The sequence below is a fragment of the Meriones unguiculatus genome, chromosome 11, assembly GCF_030254825.1.
Source record: "Meriones unguiculatus strain TT.TT164.6M chromosome 11, Bangor_MerUng_6.1, whole genome shotgun sequence".
NCBI classification, from domain to species: Eukaryota; Metazoa; Chordata; class Mammalia; order Rodentia; family Muridae; genus Meriones; species Meriones unguiculatus.
This window is the reverse complement of record NC_083359.1, coordinates 2624982-2642403: the sequence shown is the minus strand read 5'-3', so window position 1 is coordinate 2642403 and position 17422 is coordinate 2624982. Positions and strand designations below refer to the sequence as shown.

The window sequence follows — 17422 nt, the reverse complement described above, 5'->3', positions numbered from 1 at the left end:
TAATTTTAATTAAAGGAAATATGTAATTAAGAGCAGAGTGTAAGCAGCTGGGAGGCAGAGGCAGGCTGATCTCTGTGAGTTCGAGGCCAGCCTGGGCTACAAGGTGAGTCCAGGACAGCCAGGGCTACAGAGAGAAACCATGTCTGGAAAAACCATTAAAAAAAAAAAAAAAAAAGAGCCAAGTGTGTACACACACCCTTCTGCTTGGCATTGGGAAGGCCGAGGGACCGGGATGGTGTGCCCCACACAACCCCGCCCCACGCCTTTGGGCTCACCGTGGGGAAGGTCATGTTGATGATGTTGAAGCGACTCTGCAGCCTCGGGGAGATGACCGTGCGTCCACCCCCCGGAGGGCCCATGGCAGCCATCAGGAACATGTCCTGGAGAGCCGAGACGGAGGGTGGGTCGGACACGGTGGCCCTGGCCACCTCAGACAGCACGGTGCCACGGTGCCACGTTCAGAGCGTCATTATCCATCACGAGTGTTAGAGGGTCAGGCCGGCTGGCGTGGCCGCACTGTCCCTGCCTCGGGAACCCAGGGGGACTGTGCACAGACGAGGGCCTCGGGGAGGAGAAGGGGCTGTGGGAGTGAGGAGCCGGCCTGAGGGGTCAGCTGGCCAGGGTGTGAGTGAGGCCCATCCGGTTGGTCACCACACAGTCAAGCTCGGTGAGGAGAGCCTCGGGGTGTGTGTGTGTGTGTGTGTGTGTGTGTGTGTGTGTGCGCGCGGGCTGGGCCTGCGGTCCAGCGGGCCGGCGCAGAGGAGGACGGCATCTCCCGGGTGCTCACCCGGATGTGCTTGATGGTCTGCTTCAGCCGGTCGTACCAGAAGCCGTAGTCGATCCAGAGGCGGATGAGCTCCAGGGGCGGCTGGGACCCGAAGGTGTCCTTGGCGGGCATGTTGAGGTCGTCCATGAAGGTGATCATGCTCTTGCCCCCGAACGGCACGTACACTCCCTTGGTGCGCTTCTCCACCCTGCTCTCGATGATGCTCTGCACGTTGTTGGACGTGGTCTGCAGGGCCCGGGGGGGGGGAGGCACCCGAGCACGAGGGGGGGTCGGCACAAGGAGAGGAGCCAGCTGCTCCCGCCTGACACCCCTGTGCACCCCAACACCCCCTCACCCCCGACACACCTGCATGCCCCGACACACCTGTGCCCCCTCACACTCCTGTGCCCCCTCACACTCCTGTGCCTCTCACACCCCTGTGCCCCTCACACCCCGAGCCCCCTCACACACCTGCGCAGACATGTTGACGATGAGCACCGACCACTGGCTGGAGGGCAAGGACTGGAGCACGCTCTGGGCTATGGAGGTCTTCCCCGTGCCCACGGGCCCCACCAGTAACACAGGGTTCTGGTTGGCCACCAAGGTGCTCACAAGGTAGTTGTACCGGATGGTGTCGACGGTGGGCACCATGATCTTGTAGAAGGGGGCGCTGAAGGGGAAAGGAACCTCGTCCCGAGGCCTCGGGCCCACCCGGCTCGGCTCTCACTTCCTCCTGGTCTTAACGGGTCCAGCCACCAGCCCTGCTTCCTGGGTCCGGGGACCCTCGTCCCAAGTCCTCTAGATCCAAAGTCCTAAACCCAGCCATCCCTCCCCTGGACTCGGTTTTCTCCTGGTACAGCCCACCCTGGCTTCTGCCCCATCACTCTGGCCATGTCCACCCCACCTGCAGGCCCAAGCCCCACCCACACCCCGCACCCCGCACCCCACTCTCACTTTGAAGGATAGCGCCAGCTCTTGGGGAGCTTCTCCTCAAATGATGACCAAGCCCGCATCTTGGGGTTCACGTAGTATTCATAGACTGTATCCTAAGAAAAGCGTGTGAATCACGTGACCAGGCCTTTCTCCAAACCCTTCCTAGCTGGAGGGGGCCTCACACACTGACAGGCAGAGAAGAGAGTGGCAGCAGAGTGGAAGGTCAGGCAGAGGCCGAAGACCAGAGATGCAGGTCTGGGAAAGATGGGGCCAACGGGGCAGTGTCCTCAAGGGCCTGACCTTATTGGGGAAGGAGCCCTCGATCTCTCGGAGGTAACTGTCAATCTTCTTGCGCCCGTCCTCATCCACAGAGGCACACACAGACCAGATCATGCTGAACACAAATGTCATCTCCACCATAAAGGAGTGGTTTTCAAAATCCGCTGGGTTCACCTGGGGAGGGAGGAGCTTCAGGAGGGCTGACCCTGCCCGAGGACAAGCTTTCCCGGTCACAGGAGCCACCCCTGTAAGACAGAAGGCCGTGTTAGCAATCACGGAGAAGCCAGAGAGCCTGCCCTCCTCTATCTCTTTCTTCCCACCCACTTCCACGTGGGAGACTGTGGCTGTTTAGCAGGTACAGAGTCAGCTAGGACCTGTACATGGACTTCGGATGTATGCGGGATCCCGCATCGCTGCGGCTGCTCAGGGCTGTCTCCAGGCTGAGACAGAAGAGCACAACTGTGGCCTGGCCACACCGGGCCTGCCCTGAGGAAGCCCTCACGGGCCTTCAGGGAGACAGCCTGTCTACCAGCAGAGAAGGAGAGTACAATGTGGGATTTACCATGGAATAGTACACAACAGCCACAGCTCACAACAGCCACAGCACACAGCAGCCACAGCTCACAACAGCCATGATACACAACAACAGCCACAGCTCACAACAGCCATGATACACAACAACAGCCACAGCTCACAACAGCCACAGCTCACAACAGCCCCGGCTCACAGCAGCCATGATACACAACAACAGCCACAGCTCTCAACAGCCCCGGCTCACAACAGCTAAAGCAGCGGAGGTCATTTGCACATGGCAATCCGAGACGTCACAGTTTTACTTTGATGAGCATTCTGCCTGTGTAAAATCCATTTCTGGTTGTTGTTTGCTTGCTCTGTGGTCTGAGGCTGGCAGTGTGGAACATGCCGGCCTCAAACTCGCAGCCATGAACGCTGAGACTCCAGGCACCACCACGCTGTGCCGCAACCTAGCTTCTGTCAGGACCGAGTGTGTGGGCACCTGTGGGCCTTATGTTCAAGCATTTTTGTTTGGTTGGTCGGTTTGGTTTTTGAGACAAGGTCTCGCTGTGTGGCCCTGGCTGGCCTGGAACTCCCTACGTAGACCCAGCTGGCTTTGAACTCCCAGATTCACCTGCCTTTGCCTCCCAGGTACTGGAATGAAGGTGTCTGCCACTAGCCCCAGCTGAGCACTTTTAATGGCCCTGGAACAGTACAAACAAACACGCTTCAGTAGTTCTCCCGTGGAGGGGAAAGAAACCAAGACTGGGAGGGGCAAAGGCTTGGCTGGCCTGGTGTCGCAGCCTGCAATCCCAGCACTGAAGAGGCACAGGGACCCCACGGTCAAGGCCAGACAGCCAGACCCCATCTGAAAGGGGAAAAGAAATCCCGAGTTTGTGAAAGGAAAAAGGGATTCAATGCTTACACAGTTGAAACTGAAGTGTGGGGGTCTGGGGGTGTGGCTGAGCAGCATGAGGCCCACGCGGGCTCCCAGCACCCTGCGAACGCCACGGGCGTACAGCCACGGCAACCCAGGCGCGAGGGGACCCAGGCAAGGCCGCTAGACCAGCTGAATCCAAAGGCCTTATTTCCCTCAGTAGACGGGGAGAGGAGGGGACGATCAAGGAACACGCCTGACAGCGGCCTCCGGCCTCCACACGCACGTACCCACACACGTGTGAAAACGTATATGCAGACACGCCACAGCAGACACTCGTGCAAAACCATTACACTTCGGGGGGCTGAGGAGCCAGCTCCCACCGCCGCGACACCACAGCCACAGGCAGAGCCACAGCTGCCACACCACGGCCACAGCAGGGCTGAGCCACTCCTGGGGACAGGCTCTGGGGACAGATGCTTGGGACTGCGGATGAACCTCCGCAGATGGCACACGCTTGTGGTCACAGCACCCGGGAGGCTGTGTGGTCAGGGGTAGCCAGGAATACACAGAAACTGTAAAGACAGGATTACAGGGTTCTGTCCAATCCAGACTGATAGACTTGGCCCCGTCAACCCTCAAGGCGGGAAAGCATGCGGCAGTCTCTGGCCTGAGAGGAGCCAGGGCTTTGGTGGCGACCAGGCTCTCCCTGCGGCCTGAGCGTGCCAGCACCTAGCCCAGGAGCCTGCAGCAGCCAGTGGGCCCCTGCTCCTGCAACCATGCGTGACCAGAGTGCAGTGACAAAGAATGCAGACACACTGGGAGAGACGCAACAGGACCGAGTCCCGGACTGTGCTTCCCGGCACTGGTCAAGGGTAACGCAGAAAAGGAGAGTGTTGCCACCCAGATCTTTCTTCTTTCTTTTTTTTAATGTTGTTCTTTTTTTTTTTTTTTTTAATTTTTGATTACAGGGATTCTCTGTGTAGCCCTGGCTGTCCTGGAACTCACTGTGTAGACCAGGCTGGCCCTGAACTCGGAGATCCGCCTGCCTCTGCCCGCTGTGTGCTGGGGATTAAAGGCGTGCCCCAGCACACACATCATTTTTCTTTTTCTAGTGGGTTTTGTTCTTTTGTTTTGAGGCAGGGTCTCACCCTGCAGCTCGTGCCGTCCTTGAGCTCAGTTTACTACCCAGCTGCCTAGAACTCACGCTCCTCCTGCCTGGGTCTCTCAAGCGCCGTAGTCACGGGTGCCTGTCTCTACCCCCGGCCATAGCGGGTAACTTAGCTGTCAGTGGTCTTAGCTGCTCTTCTTACCTATGTACAGTTCTGTTACCTGGTGACATTGTTAAAAATAATGCAAAACATTTCTAAGGCAAGATTCCATCTAAAAAAAATTAAATAAATAAACAGCAAATTTTAGTTATTTTAATTATATACTGAACAAAAAATTTGTGAAATAACAATTCATCTAAACTTTTCTAAAACTTCTCATCAGAAATGGTATCCAATGTATGTGTATGTATGTGTGTGCATGTATGTGTGTGTGTGTGTATGTGTGTGTGTTACCTATGTTTTGAAAGTAGAGACTAACCAAGGAGCAGAGTGTGGGTAGGAAACTGGAGGGGCCTCTTGGCTGTCCCCCCCGCCCTCCCAGCCCTGCTTACCCCATTCTCGGGCGTGGCCAGGACGGAGTAGAGCTTACAGAGCGAGATGATGCCGCTGTACTCGGGCACGGGCACCAGCTCGTTGCAGTTGTCCTTCTTGAAGCTCAGCATCTTGTTGATGAACTTGTCAAACATGCGCTGGAGGGGCTCCACTTCGGCCTGGGGGACAAGCGGGGGCCTCGCCTGCTGTGCACCCCCCAGGCCCCCCGGCCTCCCCAGTGCCCCCTCCAGCCCCCCAGGCCCTCCCTCCGGCCCCCCCAGGCCCCCCCAGCCCCTAGGCCCCCAGCCCCCACCGGCCCCCACCCCCGGCCCCCTCTACCCCCCCGGCGTCCCCGGTCCCCCGCCCCATCCAGCCCCCTGGCCCCCCCAGGCCTTCACACACACACCACCAGCCCCCTCGGGTCCCTTCTTACCTTTGGCCTCTTTTCCAGCCAGGACTGAACATAAGGCTTCCAGCCCAGGTCAACATAGTCTGTGTAGACCATCCCGCAGCGGGACACGGTGGCCGGGGAGGCCACCGCCAAGTTCTCCACTTCAAACAGGAGAGACACCTAAGCGGACAGACAACTGTCTGTCACCTCTGCACCGCACCACGACCCAGGTTTAGAAGCAGCTGACCTTCCGTGGGGCTCTGACTGGTCCCCACAGGCTCACATATGTGAACTCGGAGTCCCCCAGAGCGTGGCTGCTTGAGGGGGCCTGGGGGTTAGGAGGTGCGGCCCTGGTGACGTTCTCACTGGAGGAGGTGTGTCCCTGGAGTGGGCTTTGAGGTTTCAGAAGCCCATGCCAGGCCGGGGCTCTCTGCCTCTCTGCCTTCAGGTCAGGATGGGGCAGGCTCAGCTCCAGCGCCCGCTCGCCTGCCACCATGCTCTGCCGTGACTAAACATCTGAGACTGTAAGCAAGGCCCCTGTTAGGTGCTTTTCCTTGTAACAGTTGCCTGAGTCCCGGTGTCTCCTCACAGCACGAGAACAGCGACCAGGACACTTAATGTGAGCTTATTCGAAATTATTCTTGGGGAAACTGCACTCGGGCTTGCGTGGAGGGAAAGATTGGGCCACGGGTGTGCGGTTAACCATGGGATTTGTGAACTAGAGGCAGGGGGAGGAGGGTCAGGAGCCCAGGCTTTCCATAGGCCAGCCTGGGCTACGTGAGACATGAAAGAGAGAGAGGAAGGTGGGGAGCGAGGAGTGGACGTCAAGAAAAGGGGGTGTGGCACCCCAAGGTGAAGGCCACACCTCACAAGTCGAGGGAAGGAGGCCGAGGCCAGCCTGCGTCTACACAGTGATGTCTACACATCAAGCTCTTCACTGGACAGTTGTTCCCTGGCAGCAACGGGCCCCCTGCCTCCTCTGCCGGGCCTGGAGCCCGGGGCCAAGGCCAGGCCCGCTCTCCCCAGGACCCCACCGCTGGCCTCCAGGGTGCGGGGTGGAGAGGCAGGGGGGAGGGGGGAGGCCCAGGATCCCTCCGCGCGTGGCACCTGCTCAGGCATGGCGATGCGCTCCCCGTTGATGAGAGTCAGCACTTTGTTGTCGTCCATGACGGAGTTCATGCTCTCGATCCACAGCGTGTCCACGGGGCCGTCGAAGAGGATCCACTTCTCGTCTGGCCTCTCGTCTTGGTGGCGAGAGACAAGGGAGCCGTGCGTCCCTCTCCGCCCTGTGCCCCTCGCGCCCCCTCCCCTCCTCCCGCCCTGTGGCCCGGCGGGCACCTGCGCACGCCACCCGCATGACACTGGACAGGATGCCGTCGGTCCACTCGTTGGTGCTCAGGTCGTACTCCCCGTACAGCTCCCCCAAGGACAGCGCCTTCGGGTTCAGGGGGAACTCCTACGGCGACAGCAGCCGGGACTCATGGGGTGCCTGGCCCAGACACTGAGGTCCCTGCTGGGCCTCCCCTGGCCTCCGTGGCCTCCCCAGGCCTCCCCGGCCTCCCCCCCCAGCCTCCTCCACCCCACCCCCAACCACCCCCGGCCTCCCCGGCCTCCCCCTCCCAGCCTCCTCCACCCCACCCCCAACCACCCCCGGCCTCCCCGGGCCTCCCCGGCTTCCACCCCGCCGCCGTACCCTGACGATGTTGAAGTTGGGCTCCCCGGAGCGGCACAGCGAGGTCAGCGAGGCCTGCAGGATCTTCCAGGACGTGGTCTTGCTGCTGCCTGTGCCGCCCACGATCATGGTGGAGTGGCGGGAGTTCTTGGTCTCGTACAGCTGCAGGACCTTGGTGAGGGTGAAGTGCGTGACCTGCAGGCCCAGCTCCCGAGTCTCCTGCTCGATGGTGTCCCGGAGCTGGGGGAAGCCCAGGGGGAGTGAGTCATGCCGGGCCGGGCAAGCCCAGGGTTCAAATCCCAGGACCCACACGAGAACCTGGCCATGCTGCACAGGCAGAAACGGGCCGCGGCGGCTGGCGAGCAGCCGTGCCCCAGGAGAGAGAGAGAGAGAGAGAGAGAGAGAGAGAGAGAGAGAGAGAGAGCCTCAAGCCCGCCCATGTCCCACTGTGACCTCTGCGTGTACACACGCGCACACATGCACACGTGGAGCAGAGGACACTCGGGTCCAGGGTCCGGCAGCCTGGCTTCCTAGCGTTCAGCTTGCTAATTTCGGAGTCATTTTCTCTTGGAAGCTCCATCTCCGTGTGTACAATGTCTAACGGCGCTCTGCACATTTTTTAGCGTTATTCAACAGGTGTTTAGTGAGTGTGCGAAGTACTGGAGATACAGCTGGGAACAAAAGAACTTCACCGCGCTCTAGACCTCACTGTCCCGGGCTGGAGAGAGGGCTCAGCGGCTGAGAGCTCTGGCCGCTCTGCCAGGGGACCCGGGTTCGATTCCCAGCACACACACATGGCAGCTCACAGCCATCTTATAATTCCAGGGGACTCTACCTTCCCTTTTGGCCTTTATGGCTCCAGGCACACACACACGGTACACAGATACACATGTAAACAAAACACACATACACATAATGGTAAATTAACTTTAAACGTCCTTTTAGATTAGCCTGGCAGTGGTGGTGTGAGACTTCAGCCCCAGCCCTCGGGAGGCCGAGGCAGGAGGATCTCTGTGAGGTAGAGGCCAGCCTGGTCTACAGAGTGAGTTCCAGGACACCGAAGGATACACGAAGGAACCCTGCCTTAAAAACTCAAAAAAGTACTTTTAGATTACAGAAAGTTGTGCAACTCCTTAACTAGACACTTCAAATGCTGACATCCGTGTAACTGTGCTCACCAGAAAGAAGCAACATAAAAATGCAGGTTTTGTTGTAGCTGTTGGAGACAGGGTCTCTCTGTGTAGCCCTGGCTGTCCTGGAACTCACTCTGTAGACCAGGCTGGCCTCCAACTCACAGAGATCCTCCTGCCTCCACTTCCCAAGTTCGGGATTAAAGGTGTGCAGCCACCACCACCCTAATATTTTTATTTTTAGAGACACAGTCTTACTCTATAGCCCAGGCTAGCCTAGGCTAGCCCATTATGTAGCCCAGGCCACCTTCAAAGTCGTGATTGTCCTCTGGCCTGCCTCACCTCCTGAGAACCGAGATGACAGGCACGAGCCCATACTTCTCATGTTTTTCTGTGCATTGGTCATTTTCTCACCACACGATTTCCCCCTTACTTTTTATGGTTTCTTTCTATAAGCTTGCTTTAGGGATGGCAAGAGGTGAGCGAAATTTCTTTAGAAACTAATCAATTCAAAGGGTCTGTCTGTTTCTCCTCAGAAGTCAGCCAATTTAGCTACAGGTCTCAGTGCGTATCATTAAGTACAACCAAATTAGATCAGTTCCATCTTCCTGGCGGATCGGAACCCTTGTTATCATGAAGTAAGCCTCTATTTCCAGTAACGCTGGGTGCCTTGAAAGCTACTCGGTCTTTCAGGGACCCCTAGCTTTCTCTCAGGCTCTCTAAGTTTCAAGCATTAACACATGGAGAGGACTTTTCCCTGAGGCCGCGACAGTGAGGCTCACCTGGTCTCCAAGATGCTTATCACCGACCTAACTCCAAACCCGTGGTCAAGGATCTGGGAATGCCTGCTGCATCCGCCAGTTTCTTTTACAAGCTTGCCTCTGAGGCCTCCGGGTTTGGCTTTCATTTTTTAACAGATTTTAGATTTTTGTTTTCTGAAGTGGTTTGTCTCTTGGCTCTTTTCCTCCTTGAAACCGAGTGGGACAGTCTCCTTGTTTGGTGTTTTAAAATGTCACATGGAAGGTGGTTTTAGTCCACGGTTATGTGAATTCCCTCAGCTGTTGGGACTCCTTCCCTCCATTCCCACCCCCACCCAGCCCCCAAAGTCAGGGTTTCTCTGTGCAGCCCTGGCTGTCGTGGACTCTTTGTGACCAGGCTGGCCTCAAACTCACAGAGATCCGCCTGCCTCTGCCTCTTGAGTGCTCGGATCACAGGCGTGCGCACCCACCTTCCATTTTCTCTCTTCCGGATTTGGAGTGATTCTAACGTTATCTTGCCTAGGTTTTTCCTGTGCATCCTATCTCTTCACCCTTTGTCTGATGTCCTCTCTGCCATAGTGCTTTCTTTAGGCATTTCATTAGAATTCTATTCTCTGATAGTTCTGATAGTGGCTCATTTGTTTTAGTCCGAGTGGGGTCTCGGTGGCCCGGGCCAACCTGAAAGCACAGATGCAAACTGCCATCCTCCCTCGAGCACCTGTGTCTGCAGGTGTGTCCCCCCCCCCCCCCCGCTGAGACGGCCAATGATGGTTTTTTGTTTCTGAGTTTCCCCTCCCTGGGCCATTGTTTCCACTTGCTCATCCTGTTTACCTGGGTTTCTTTTGTTAGAGAACCCAGGCCAGCAGGTACCGTGTAGATAGGTCCTAAAGCCAGACAAGGACAACCTCCCCCCCCCCCCCCACACACACACACACGGCACGTTGGGGAGGTTCCGTCTGGATCACACATTAACTAGGCTCCATCTCCCGTCAAGAGAGTGACTCCTGGCATGAATGGCATGTGCCCACCCCCCATTTGTGTCATGGACTGCAGGTTACAAACTGACCAGGCCTGCTTCCTGAGATACCCGGCTGCCCCTTTTCTTGGAAAGCCTTAAAAAACAGACAACTTGCGTCTTCCCTCAGAACTGATCCTTTCTTTCAGACCCTTACCAGACTGTCTGTTGTCCTGGACTAAAAAAAAAAAAAAAAAAAAAAAAAAAAAATTAAAAATCTGCCAGGCTTGGCAGTGCACGCCTGTGATCCCAGCACTCCAGGAGGCAAGAGGCAGCTGAATCTCTGTGAATTCAGGGCCAGCCTGGTTTACAAAGGGAGTCCAGGACAGCCAAGGCTACACAGAGAAACCCTGTCTGGAAAAAAAACCAAAACCAACCAAACAAAGCCTCTTGCCTGCAGAATCTGGCTCAGTGTGCCCTCCTCTTCCCTTCCCTCCTCCCTCCCACTGCTGGCATCTAACGTCCTCCTCTCAGGTGTTCTGGAAGCTTTGGTCTTCCTCTCATTCACACATATTCCTCACGTAGCCAAAGCTGGCCTTGAGTTCCTGGTTCTCCTGCCTCTGCTCCCAAGCTCTGTTTATATTAGATTCTGCAGAAGAGGAGAAAGTGGACGCCCTGAGTGTGGGTGTGGGCTGAGAGCACAGCAGTCCTGGGGAACACTTCTGGCCTCCCAGGCACGTTTCGGCCCTTCCGCCGGGGTCAGGATTCCCCAGAGAGAATCCTCCCAGTCTCCCGTCTGGATGCCACTGTTCCGCAAGCTGGGAGATGACAGAGAGCAGGAGGTCTGAGCATGCAATCTGCAAATGCTCTCTCAGCGCACTCCCGCCCAGACCCGCTGCTCCCTGGACTTGGCGCTCGCTCTTTCACCTTCAATGTGCAGACAGGAAGGCAGTCACTAAGACCGTTAGAGATGCTGCAGCCTTTTCTGCTCTGAGACAGTCTTCCGGGCGGCCTTCTCACTTCCCATGTGGACCACACTGATCTCGCACACTTGGTGATCCTCCTGCCTCTGCCTTCCGAAGCGGGGACTGCAGGTGAGCACCTCCAGCCCTGGCTGAGACCTCCCTGCTTCTGGACCGGCTCCCAAGAGCCCTCCCTACTCTCCTCAGACGCCACAGACGTCAGGCTGACACCGCCTCTCTGCCTCCGCTTCTGTTTCTAAGGTGAGCCAAGTGCCTCTGGGAGCTGTCTCCCTCTGTCTCCCTCTCCTCCTCCTTGGCCCTTTGGACACCATGCATGCATTTCATTTATTTATTTATTTGTTTTTCAAGACAAGATTTCCCTACATAATCCTGGCTGTCCTGGACTATCCTGGCTACTGCTTTGTAGCCCAGGCTGGCCTCCAGCTCACAGAGATCTGCCTGCCTCTGCCTCCCCAAGTGCTGGGATTACAGGCGTGCGCCACCAATGCCAAACAGAAACCAGTCTTGCCCTGAGTTATAACTGACTTTCCTTAGCTGGAAGTCCTCTGAATCACCATCACTGACAGTTTTGGTTTGCCTTCCCCATTTATCATAACTTTAGTTTTAAACAAAGATATATTTATTATTTTTCTGTGTATGTTTCTGTATTCATGTGTGCGCATGGGTTTATGCATACCATCTGCATGCAGGAAGCTGTGAAGGCACAGGTCCCCTGAACCTGAGTTACGCGCCGTCATGAGCTGTCGCGTGGGTGCTGGGAACTAAAGCTGGGCCCTCTACAAGGACAGTGAGTACCCTCATCATTCTGTCGTGTCCCCCCCACCCCCCACCCCGTGTAGGTCTGGCTGGTCTGGCACTCACAAACTATCTGCCGCCACCTCCTGGGAATTCTGAGACTACAGACAGCCACAAGCAGACCAGGACTTTCTACAAACTCTACTCACTCTTTCTCTAATGCAGTTCGCTGGCTGGGCTTAGTCACACACGCCTGTAATCTCAGCACTCGGGGAGGCAGAGACAGGAGGATCTCTGTGAGTTCGAGGCCAGCCTCGTCTACAAAGCAAGTCCAGGACAGCCAGGGCTACACAGAGAAACCCTGTCTCGAAAAACCGAAACCAAACCAAAACAACAACAAAAAACTATCCACTACAGTTTGCTTAAAGTCTATCTCTTATTTCCTCGAGACTGTTAAGATGGCTATCTGCAGAGTCTTCTCTTGGACTTCCGTTATCTGAAGCTTGCACAAACGGTGGCCGCTCTGTGGCCCTTGCTCTGCGGTGCCCACCCACGCTCAGGCCTGCGCTGCCCTCTTGGCTTGTGCTGGCTTCGGCATGTGTTCCTCTGGACCTGAGCTGGGCCTTCGCTCCTCCCTTCACTTCTGCCAGCCACGTGGGGGCACTGACAAGCTACATGATTAACTGAGGCTGAGCTGAAGGCTTTGCCCTGCCGGCGGATCCTGGACGAGCCCGTGTCTGTCTTTTCTGAACATGTCTTTCCATGATGTGATTTGTCGTTCCCTGTCGATTGACAGCCTGCACCTGCAGACGATTCTTCTATAGCCGTGGGCTTTCCGTTCCGGAGCCACGCGTGGGCTCTTCCCTTCCTATCCCTGGTGCCTTGGACTGAATTCCCATGGATAAAAAGCCAGCATTGGGGGGCTGGAGAGATGGCTCAGAGGTTAAGAGCACTGGCTGTACATCCAAAGGTCCTGAGTTCAACTCCCAGCAACCACATGGTGGCTCATAACCCTCTATAATGAGATCTGGTGCCCTCTTCTGGCATGCAGGCACACATGCAGGCAGAATACTGTATATAAATAATAAATTAAAAAAAAAAAAAAAAAAGCCAGCATTGGAACCTTCTGGTCTCTCAGGCCCTCACTCACCGTCCCCGCACCAAAGCCCTGGAATTCTTGCCATTGTAGCAAGGCACTAAAAACAATGTTTTTGTTTTTTGTTTTTTGTTTTCTGTTTTTTCCCCCCTAGTGCTTTAATCCAGCATTTTGGCCGTTTCAGCTGAAAAGACAGCTCAGAGCACGTGGACCAACACGGCGCACCTCCCCGCTGCCCTGCTCTCACGCTCCACAGTCCAGGGAACTCTCCTCAAAATTCCCACCAAGGGGCAGCAGCGGGGCTCAACAGCCAGTGACCTCAAGGATCTGCTGAGTACAAGTTGACCTGGGCCTCACGTGGTGGTCCAGGGGGAGGCAGAGGCAAGCCAATCCCCGTGAACATGAGGCAGCCTTGTCTACACGGGACCTTCCAGGTCAGCCAGGGCTACATAGTGACACCCTGTCTCCGAATAAACAGATAAATGCAGTTAGTGAGCCAGGGAGTGGTGGAGCAGAGAGCAAGGTGGGCGGGTAAGCCTGCGGGACGTGGGGCAGAGAGGAAGCTGTTTGCCTGTGTCCAGCAGGGGCAAACAGCAGGGGCTGTGTTACTCAGTCACACCTGGTAAAGGGTGAAAGTGTGAATGAAGCTCGCGGATTCATACTTCCTGTTCCCAGATGCGAGGTCACACATGAGATCAAGGCGTAAATGCTGGGCCAGCAAGTACCTCGGTGAGTGCAGGCACCTGCAGCCAAGCCTGCCGATCGGAGTCTAACCCCGGACCCACCTGGTGGAAGGGAGAACCGCCCGGTAAACTGTCCTCCGACCTCCACGCAAACAAACAAAATCAAAATGATGTTTGTTTGTTCTAAGCCGGGCGCAGTGGCGCACGCCTTTAACCCCAGTGCCTGGGGAGGGGAAGGCAGGAGGACCTCCGTGAGTTTGAGGCACACAGTGAGTCCAGGACAGCATGGCTTCACAGAGAAACCCTGTCTCGGACAGAAGGACGGACGGACGGAAGGAAGGAAGGAAGGAAGGAAGGAGAAAGACAGAGAAAGGAAGAAAAGGGAAGAAGGCAAATACCTTGCCATAGTCGATGACCGGCAGCTCGATGTTGGGGAAGAGGTCCTGCACGATGGCGTTGAACAGGGGCACGTCCACGGAGGTCAGCTTGGCGATGTTCATGTCCCTCATGGACAGCAGCAGGACCTGCACGGGGCCAGTCCAGAGTCTGCCCCCAGCCGCACACAGCAGTCAGGTGACGCGGGGACAAAGCGGGTGGGGCCTCGGGGGCCTCGGGCATGGAAACACCCCCCCCCCCCCGGCTGCAGAGCTTCAGAGACCACGCCACCAGGCCAGTGCCAGCAGAGCAGAGGGGCGAGGGCCGCGGGCCCAGCCTACCTCTTCGTCAGACAGGTCGGGCTGCAGCCGGCGCTTCTTGCCCGCGTAGCGCAGGAGGGACGTGAGGGCGCGCAGGCCGAAGTCGTAGTGGTCCTGCCGGGACAGCTGCTGCACGGCCAGCGAGTACAGCGTGTACACCTTCTTGGCCAGGATCTGCGCGCAGAGGCGGCAGCTCAGCCCCACGAGCCCCCGTTCGTGCGGGGACAGCTGGGCACACGAGAACGCGGGCAGGGGCTGGAAGCACCTAGAAGGAGCTCGGACAACTCTAGGTCCTGCGGATTCTGCTGCCTACGGGCGGGCGCCTTGGAGGCGACACACCCCACCTCCCTCCCGCCCCACTCCCCGGCTTCACCTCCCACCGACAAGGCTCCATGGCTTCACCTCCCACCACAAGGCTCCGTTCTCGGGGAGACACACCGAAGGCTCCTCTGCCGGGGAGTAACCAGGCCGGGGACACACACTAACGGGAGGTCCTCACCTTGCAGTTGCCAAAGCCCTCCCCGAAGAGAATGATCTCCGCTATCAGCGTGGAGTCGGGCACCACCATGGCGATCGGGCGGAACATGGACTTGAGGTTCTCTGGAAGCTCTGTGCGGCCGGCGTAGCCTGCGGACAGCCCGACCGTCAGAGCCTCTCCCCACGGCCCACTGCCTGGCCCTTACTCCAACCCTAACTGCGGACAGCCTGACCTTCAGAGCCTCTCCCCAAGGCCCACTGCCTGGCCCTTACCCCAACCCTAACTGCGGACAGCCCGACCTTCAGAGCCTCTCCCCACGGCCCACTGCCTGGCCCTTACCCCAACCCTAACTGCGGACAGCCTGACCTTCAGAGCCTCTCCCCAAGGCCCACTGCCCAGCCCTTACCCCAACCCTAACTTTCTCCCTGGCTCTAGCTCCAAGGTGGCATCCTTCCGGGTCTCCATTTTGACTTTGTGTCTGTGGTTTCATTTCATTTTTTTTTTTTTAATTTAAGTTCTTTTTTAAAATTTATTTTATTTTATGTGCATTATTTTATGTGCATTATGTCAGATCCCTTGGTTAGCTGCCATGTGGGTGCTGGGAATTGAACCCGGGTCCTTTAGAAGCAGACAGTGCCCTTAACCACTGAGCCATCTCTCCAGCCCAAAATTAAGATTTCATTTTCTTAAGATTTATTTATTTTATTATGTATACAGTGTTCTGTCTTCATGTACGCCTGAATGCCAGCAGAGGGCACCAGATCTCATTATAGATGGCTGTGAGCCACCATGTGGTTGCTGGGAATTGAACTCAGGACCTCTGGAAGGGCAAACAGTGCTCTTAACCTCGGAGCCATCTCTCCAGCCCCTGGTTTCATTTCTTAAACTTTGTATACTTTGTTACCTGGACACTTCAGCCCTCAGTCAAACCAAAGGCCAGTTAGAAGCCTCTGTCTCTGGTCAGATGACAGCGTTGCTTCCTACACCTGGTTACAGTTTTGTCACCTGGTTGCTGCTCAGTTACGGGCTTTTTGTATATAAAACCTGCCTCAGGAGCAGCCTGTCCCAGTCTGGCCCCATCTATTATAGCCCTGAGGCTGCAACTCCATACACGGGAGCCTTTCATTTCCCAAAGGGACAGGCGGCAGAGCAGGGGCCTAGCCCATCAGGGAAAGTGGCTCTGCCTTCAAAGACCAGGGCTCCGTCCAGACACTAAGGCATCAAGCCCATCGGGAGGACAGGAAGCGTGCCCCTCCTCTCCTTTCCTGATCCCCTTCTCTGCCTTGTTGCTGAAATTTGGATCTGAAATGTCCCCTAAAGGCTTTGTTCCTAAAGCAAAGGTTGGGAGGTAGAGTCTTCTGGAGGCCGTTAGCTCACAAGGAGCCGGACCTCATCACAGGGCTGTTTCTAGCTGCTGCTTTAGAAGGGGCGGCCTACCTGAAGGAACTAAGTCCCAGAGTACAGCCACGAAGCGGTGATTGTCCCCCCCTCCCCAGTGACTGTCTCCCTCTCCCCATCCCTCTTCCCTCTCTTCTCCACGGTCACCCCTCCGTGGTGCCCTGCCTCGCCCTCACGGACGGCGGGCCATGGGTGAAGCCGTGGGTGAGGCCGTGGGACTGAAGCGCCCTTTCCTCCCTTAAAGCACATCCTCCTCGGGGGGGTCGGTCCCAGCAGGGACAGCTGCCTGACATGGTCTTCGGTCAGTACTGATCCCTATTGATCCCCAATTCTCCCACCACCCCCACCGCGGCCTCGAGGCCCTGGCCCCGCCCCCTACCGGGGTTCATGGTGATGAAGATCCCACAGGACCACACCAGGTTTATCTCAAAGCCCTCGAAGTAGAAGCGGCTGAGGTTGGCGGTCAGGGCGGAGAGGATGGACAGGATCTGCTGCGCCACCACGGACAGCACCTCGATGTTGATGCGGTTGAACTCGTCAAAGCAGCCCCAGGCCCCTGTCTGTGGAGGGAGGGGGTGGTCCGAGGTGTGGGAAGGGAGGGGGGAGGAGGGGTGCAGGAGAGAGGACGGCCTGAGGTGGGGGGAGGGAGAGAGGATGGCCCGAGGTGCGAGGAGGGGGGCGGCCTGAGGTGAGAGTGGGGGTGCGGGAAGGGGGGGCAGCCCGAGGTGGAGGTGCAGGGCGGCAGCGGCAGGGCTTGCGGCTCGGGGAGGCTAGAGCACCCGTGGGCTGGAGCTTGTGAGCCCCAGCAGCTCCTGGGTGCCGGGCAGCGTCCGTCGCGCTGTTTAACGTGTGTGAGCAGGGCTTGCAGGCGCCGAGGGGGGCTCCCTGTATTGTGCAGGGCTGCCTGGGCGAGCCTGGCTCGGGTTGCAGCCGCTTTGGCGAGCCTGACTCGGGCCGCAGCCGCCTTCGGGCTAAGGGGTGTGGAGGGCCGTGGCGTGACGGGCACTGACCTGCGCCAGCCCCGAGTACATCTTCCCCATGGACTTGTAGTCCAAGCCCTCGGAGCAGTTGACCACAATGACGTAGATGCCCAGGGCTTTGCCCAGGTCCTTGACGGTTTCCGTCTTCCCAGTGCCCGCCGGGCCTTTGGGGGAGCCGCCGCGGTGAAGGTGCAGCGCCGTGGTCAGCGTCATGTAACATCTGAGGACGTGGGCGTGGCTGGGTGGACCTGGCACCCCGCAGCCCCCAGCACTCACCCCCACCCCACCCCCACAGCAGTCAATGACATGTAACATCTGAGGACGTGGGCGTGGCTGGGTGGACCCGGCACCCTGCAGCCCCCAGCACTCACCCCCCACCCCACCCCCACAGCAGTCAATGACATGTAACATCTGAGGACGTGGGCGTGGCTGGGTGGACCCGGCACCCCGCAGCCCC

At 57.4% G+C, this 17422-nt stretch overlaps 1 protein-coding gene across 1 annotated transcript in view; it reads right to left on the bottom strand.

Moving 5' to 3' along the window:
* Dnah2 (dynein axonemal heavy chain 2) overlaps positions 1-17422 on the bottom strand; it is a 110009-nt gene that overhangs the window by 26235 nt on the left and 66352 nt on the right. The window contains exons 37-51 of the mRNA XM_060365002.1: positions 16996-17185; positions 16365-16545; positions 14609-14736; positions 14131-14283; positions 13813-13938; positions 7096-7314; positions 6741-6858; positions 6510-6646; positions 5445-5582; positions 5032-5190; positions 2000-2152; positions 1721-1812; positions 1238-1436; positions 788-1012; positions 276-380 (exon numbers count right to left, since the gene is read on the bottom strand). Of these exons, the coding sequence (XP_060220985.1) occupies positions 276-380; positions 788-1012; positions 1238-1436; positions 1721-1812; positions 2000-2152; positions 5032-5190; positions 5445-5582; positions 6510-6646; positions 6741-6858; positions 7096-7314; positions 13813-13938; positions 14131-14283; positions 14609-14736; positions 16365-16545; positions 16996-17185 (2323 nt within the window). The remainder of the gene's footprint in view (positions 1-275; positions 381-787; positions 1013-1237; positions 1437-1720; positions 1813-1999; positions 2153-5031; positions 5191-5444; positions 5583-6509; positions 6647-6740; positions 6859-7095; positions 7315-13812; positions 13939-14130; positions 14284-14608; positions 14737-16364; positions 16546-16995; positions 17186-17422) is intronic.